Raw genomic sequence first — 6,987 nt, forward strand, 5'->3', positions numbered from 1 at the left:
AGAAAGCTGTAAGCCAGAGATAAAGATAATGAAGGCTCCTATTAAGCCTGTCTGGGTCCAAATCCCAAGTGTGTGTCCTTTATAAAGTTAACCTCCTGGAATTTCAGCATCCTCATAAACGATACATGGAGAACAGTACCACGCCTCAGAAAGTTATTGTAAAGGTTAAATTTGGTGACACACAACTGGTACAAGGCAATTGTCTAATAAATATTAACCAGGGATCATCTCTGCATCTCTAGCAGCTAGATATTATTTAATGAACAGTGGCATAGTTAGAACATCTTTTGTGCATTCCTTCTCTAGTCCTGTCATTTCCTTTCCTGGCATCATCCCAACTATTTTTCATTTTCATCTCACGGGCACCTGGGTGGCTCAGCTGGTTGAGCATCTGACTTCGCCTTAGGTCATGATCTTGTGGTTCATGAGTCTGAGCCCCACATCGGACTTGCTGCTGTCAGCCAGTCAGCACAGAGCCGCTTTGGGTCCTCTGTCCCCCTCTCTGCACCCCTCCCCCCTTGCACTCTCCCCAAATATTAAAAAAAATTAGTTCACCATCGCAGCATCTCTTTCCTACTGTAAAAACCAGGGTAACTAAAGAAAAATGTAACTTTTTTACTATTTAAATTTGTCACTTACCTAGCAGTAAAACTACCAAATTTTCAGCAAATGGAGTATACAAACAGCAACTGCTACAAGTCACCAGTACAGTATGGAAAATGGAATTTTTACCTTATTTACCACATTGACTATAGAAATATTCACAATTAATGTAATTAAAGTATATCTCTTTCTACTTTTAACCGAAGTTCCTCTACATTCCTAAGCTTTTACTACACACAATGTACACAATCTTTAAGTTGACAAACCTATTAACAAGTATCCTGCTCATGAATTACACTTAGGTAAGTGAAATATGTGTCAGAACTGTTTTACAGACTCTTACAAATAAGATGATTGCAAAGGTACATTCTTTTCACTTTACAAGAAAAATATTAAGTGTTCTAAGTTTGACTGTTGCTTCACAACCATCTGTGAAATTTTCAGACTACTATTTGACAGATTACTTTTTTCAACACCTCCGTTTTTCCCAAGTACTTTCATATTGCTTCCAAATATAAAAGTACTACCTCCATACTATTTTTTAGTATGACTTCAAAGGACCAAAAAAAAAAAAATCATAATAATAAAATAAAATTGAACAACAACCCAAATATCCCCTCGACAAGAATTTTTAAAATTTAGGGTTAGGTATTATATATCAATACAATAACTTCGGTTAAAAATAAAAATTTATTGATCTAAAGTTATTGCCAAAAAACTTAAGCTAAGTGAAAACTTTATTTAAGCTTAATGCTCTTTTTAACTCCTGCACGAATGCCAGAGAGTTCACCACTATAACGTTGCTCTTCTCTACGAACTTCACGAACTTGGCCTCTTCTGCGAATTTTGGCTCTTCTGAACTTCTCCCGGTGTTTGACTCTAGGATTCCGATCAATCTTCTTTCTCCTAGGTGTAAGTCCCCTATTTTTAGCAATCTGATAAGTAATGGCTCTCTTTGCATTTTGATCTTCAAGAGCCTGTTCTTCAGTGCTATTTTCTTCTTTCTTTCTCTTCAACTTTTGCTTGTCTTCTATTTCTCTATAGTATTTCAGTGCAGCTTCTTCATCAAAATCAGAATCATCAGAAATATCTGTAACAGCAGAGGCAGCAGCAGCAGCAGTCTCTGAAACAGATTTTGGCTTGGCCTTGGTGGATTTTACTTTTAAACTCAGTTCTTTCTTTCCAGCATCATCCTTAACTGTGAGTAGATGACGAATTTCAGAAGACAGCTTCTGATCTACAACCGACAACTTGTTGATCAAATTTCGGTAGGTAACAAGCCTTTCTATGACAGGATGTCCATGTGCAGGGACTCTCCTGGCTTTCAGGATCAAATAAAAACTGATGTTGGAGCAGTAGTTCAAATAGAGATTGTACTTGGTCCTCAGGTATTGGCTTCCTTTTCCAGATGGAATGATCCCTTGCTCCACCAACTGTAGCAATGGCTCCAGCTCATCCTTCACCTCTGTCAACTTAACTTTCAGGTCTTCTATCAGTTCCAAGAGCTCTGGTGATTCTTTCCGCAGCATCTTCAGCTTCTCTTTCACTGAAACTTTCGCCAGATCCTTCACGACCCGGGTCTCAGCCTCATCTACTTGACGTACAGGTTTTGCAAAGGCCTCTACCCAGGTCACCCCAAAATCATCCTCTTGCAGGCCTTGGGCAAGGCGCCGCTGTATGAGCTGTGCTTCTTCTTCCTCCTCTCTTTCCTCCTCCTCTACTTCTTGTTGACTTTGTCGGTTTCGGGGCTTGGAACCGTAGTCTGTGTCATAGTAAAGTTTTTTCCTCTGACCCCACGACAAACTGGGATCCACAGATGCCTCGGCCTCACTCTGCACGGAGCTCCCACCATCATCATCATCATCATCATCATCTTCCTCCTCCTCCGCACTCTCTCCATCTTCATCGTCCTCATCAGCAATATCTAGGGCTAGAACCTCCTCCTCCTCATCGCCATCCTCCTCCTCGTCCCCACTCTCCATTTCGCTCCAGCCTTTAGACAAGACGGCCCGAGATCGGGCCTCATGGAAATCATCTACCTTATCTTGATAGTAGCTGGAGTCCCCTGGCGACGGTGGCAATTCTAAATCGTCTTCATTTTCGTCCGCTGGGCCGGGACCTGCCTTGGCTCGCATAGCTGCCCACTTGGCCGCTCCGCGCCGCCGCGATCTCCCCACCATAACTCACGGTCTCAAGTTCTACACAGACGTCGGGCTTTTGGCCACCTCTGACCTCAGCGCACGAGCCACGCGCTCCAGTAACACGCCTCTTTGAACAGCCACGCGCTCTCCTCCCAGGCGAGTGTACAGGCAAACAGGTCGGCTATAGATTCCACCTCCTTCCGGGCCCCAGGATCCTCTCCGCTTGGGGAGTGAACTAAGACTTCCGCTCAGTCCCGTAAGCTTTGTCACGTTAGGAGCTCTTCCGTTTTCGCTTTTGCACTTTAATGCCAATCTATTCCGGTGAATTAAAATCCTTCCGTGTAGGAACAATAAATACTGGAAGTTCCGTTCCGTAGAGCCCTTTGAGACTTCTTACTCTCGCGAGTCTAGGCGTGGATGGGACGCGGGATCTTGAGGGACGGCGAGGCGAAGTCGTGGGGGCCGGTAGAGGGGGCTCTATCTCTTCGCGTAGGAGAGGCTCCGGGCTAGTTGTACTGCGCATGTACCGGGCGTTTCCGACCTGGAGAGGAGCGTAGCTCTATGGGAGCTCTCTAGGTTCTGGAATTGTTATCTACCTTCTCCGCCTATCAGCCTAGAAGTTAAACATGTTGTTTTCTCTCCACAAAGTCCAAATACTCTATATCTGGGCACCATAACCTGAGGCCGTGACGGCGCCGCTGGCCTCGAGAATCCTGGCAGAGCCTCGGATTAGCCCATCTCCAGCTCTCTGCCCCATCAGGGCTCGGTGACTCGGCGGTGATTTGGGTCTCTCAGGGTGTCCCCGAGGGGTGTCGGTGCCGAGCGCCCTGTTCTAGGATTTGACTCTCCCAGGAACTCAAGTTGGCTGCAGAAGGCACCGCACGACTTTTTTTTAGTGGACAAAGTTCATCCAAGATGTTTGGACCTGTCACTCTCAGGGGCGGACCCTTTATTTAATTCTTCAACATTTATTAAGCATGAGACAGTGAGTGAGACTCTGGGAAGACAATGGTGGGCAAAAGCAGACGCTGTTCCCGCATTTAAGCAATTTGTGGCCTCGCGAGGGACACGCGTTAATCAATCTGACGACTCTTGGCAATTCTAAATGGGATAGGGATTGTGAACTTTCGTCCAGTGTTACGCAGCGTTCAGCTGCCGGAAACACTCGACGCGCCTTTCACATCGCTGCCTTTGTACACGCCATTCCCCTTATTTAAAAAAAAGGGTGTAGTCCTTCTACCCAAATTTGGGAAATTTTTACTGTATTGAAGAGATCTTAAGCATTTCCTGTGTGGTCTCTTTACTTACCTACTTGTCTTTTCCTCCCTTCTTTATACCTAGTAGATCTCTGCAAGCACTTGTACTGAAAGGACCCAATACAGTGTCTGGCACAGAGTAAGTTTAATGAATAAGTATTGAAATTACAGTATTCCTTATCTCAGATGCTACATAAAACAGTGAATGAATGATGCATAAAGCTGCAAACGTTCCTAAAGGCAATAACCTGGCTGGAATGGATTTTAAGAAACATTAATTCAACTACTTTAATTTTATACATGTGGAAACAGACTTAGGGAGGTTACATTAGCATACCTGGCACAGAAACCAGGGGCAGGGCTCCCACACCAGGCTTTCACATTGAGCTGTTATCAGTCCTTTGCGTCTTCAGTGTGAATGAGTTTCAGACCTTTTCCTGAGGGTAGGTTTTGCTGGGTGGATGAAAGAAACCAAGAGCATAGGTTAAAATATTTGAGGAGGAGGGTGATAATAAGAGAATTAATCAAACTTTAGAAGTGTTTTTAGGGCTAGAAGTATGAAAGGACTGTCCTATAATCTTAGACTAATTTAAGGTTTAAGTTTTCATACATTGCATATGATAGATTAAGATTTTTAGTATTAATGACACCTTCAAATGTAGGGAGTTGAGTTGAACTTTCTATATGATGCTAAAATTAAGAGTGACACACAATTTCTTTGGAGAACATATAGTGTCTTTAAGAAAAATACAAATTTTTAGGAAAGTGGTATTTTGAACTAAACAATATTTTTAAAGTGTTAAAAGTTATGTTAAACATTTTAAAACCTTTACAACATTTTAGGGGCGCCTGGGTGGCGCAGTCGGTTAAGCGTCCGACTTCAGCCAGGTCACGATCTCGCGGTCCGTGAGTTCGAGCCCCGCATCGGGCTCTGGGCTGATGGCTCGGAGCCTGGAGCCTGTTTCCGATTCTGTGTCTCCCTCTCTCTCTCTGCCCCTCCCCCGTTCATGCTCTGTCTCTCTCTGTCCCAAAAATAAATAAACGTTGAAAAAAAAAATTAAAAAAAAAAACAAAACCTTTACAACATTTTAGAAAATACAATTTAATGAATTAAAAAGGTATGGGTAAAAGTCCTATGTTCTGATGGTAAGCAAGAATTCACCTCTGAATGTGATTTTTAATAGGTTTTATCATTAAGCAAATATTAACTGCTTACTAACTGTAGCAGAATACTACATGTGTAGTAGATACAAAGGTAAATTAGCCATAGTCTCTTCCATTAAAGAGTTTATAATTGGATACAAAAGAAGACAAGCATACACAGATTACTAAATTACAGAGCAGTGTGTGATGTAAACCCAGTGCTGTGAGAGATCAGAGGGGTGAGAGATTGCCTCTGGATTGTTATTCTGGAACATTGCTTAAAAAAATGTTGCATCTAAGTGGGACTGTAATTATATCCTTGCTTTAAATGTATTAAAAATTAAGTTTTATTTAGGGCCATAAATCCAAGTTTTTCTGCTTAATTTTGTTGCAAATTATTTGAGAATTTATGGCCATATTTCAGGACCAGAATGCATACGTTTTTATAGAGAAATTAGAAAAATATTTTTGTTACTTTTAATGGGAATGATCACATTGCTCTAATATTATTTAGTTTATACTAATGATTGCATTTCCTAACTATTCAGAATAGAGTTGCAATATCCAGTGCATATTGAGAGAATGCTATAGTCCAACATTCTCGGATCTTTTTGATAAGGAACCATTCAGAAGCTAATTATTCAATTCCAGCAGCTCCTATAGCCTGATCTTCCATAGCTTAATCTTAGAATTATTTACTATTTAGGTGAGGAAATTTTTCTTCTTAAAAAACTTGTATTTCTGAAAAGACAGCTTAGCAGCTTTGTTATAAGCCTGTGCCAATTAAAGAGAAAAACACATAGTCCCCAGAGAAAAGGAATAAATATTAAATAACATTTGACATTTAACCATTATATTTGTGGCAATTTTAGTTTATCATCAACTTTAATATTACATTATTGTGATGCTTGGCTTAGGAGTTAGCAAGCTACACATAATGAAGGCCACCAGGTTTTTGTTTTGTTTTGTTTTCTCGAGAATATCCTTTTTGCCTTATTCTAAGCTCTAAGACCTTTGGGGATTTTCTTACTGTGGAAGGTAGGGGTTTGTAAATGACACACTAAGTTTTATTAGGATACTTTATTCAGGGCATGAGTTCTGGGTGTTGAAGGTGTTCTATCACCAGATTTGCTTAAATTGATCTCAGTTATGGACTATACAGCAATAGCAATTATAATAGCAACAACAACAATAACATTGAGAACAGTTATTATGGGCCAAGAAGTGTTATAAGCTCTCGAAATTCAGCTCTATGAGGAAGGTACTACAATATCTCCAATTTAAGAAATTAGACACACAGAGCTTAAATGAGGTCATAAGGCTAGTAAGTGGTAGAACTCGATTTGAACCCAGACAATCTGGCTTAAAACCCACACTGTACTATAGCTAACTGCTTAGCTAGTACTGGCTTTCATATATTCTCTTAATAGATTTTCTCATTTCCAGTCTCTGCTGTACATTTGATTCGGTATCATACGATATATCCTCTTAGAATATCATTTCCATCATCCCACATCCTTGTTTAAAACCCTTTTCAATGACTCTCAGTTACTATCAAGATAAAGTTCATACCATACATGACCTTCCCTCAGTTTGCCAAAAAGTAGCCCTTCCAGCCATACGTTTTATTATTCCCCTATTGAAACCTTTCATTCTAACTTATGTGGTCTACTGCTCTAGTCTCCAAACATTGCTTTGCAATTTCAGTATCTTCATAATTACTTATGTTAGAAATTTACAAATCATTGCAGATATCTTTTTGGCTAACAAAGAAATCTCACATAAGTCCATAAGGGAAACTGTATGAGACTCTTTGAAGAACTATTATTGATAGCAGGGAGTTA

At 40.7% G+C, this 6,987-nt stretch overlaps 1 protein-coding gene across 1 annotated transcript; it reads right to left on the reverse strand.

Annotated features, from left to right (window-relative positions):
• Positions 1–1,274: 1,274 nt before the first annotated feature.
• UTP3 (UTP3 small subunit processome component) lies at positions 1,275–3,036 on the reverse strand. The gene has a single exon (XM_030313735.1). It carries the CDS (start codon positions 2,781–2,783, stop codon positions 1,341–1,343), a length of 1,443 nt encoding a protein of 480 aa, XP_030169595.1. The 5' UTR covers positions 2,784–3,036; the 3' UTR covers positions 1,275–1,340.
• Positions 3,037–6,987: the final 3,951 nt, after the last annotated feature.

Source organism: Lynx canadensis, chromosome B1, assembly GCF_007474595.2.
Source record: "Lynx canadensis isolate LIC74 chromosome B1, mLynCan4.pri.v2, whole genome shotgun sequence".
NCBI lineage: Eukaryota > Metazoa > Chordata > Mammalia > Carnivora > Felidae > Lynx > Lynx canadensis.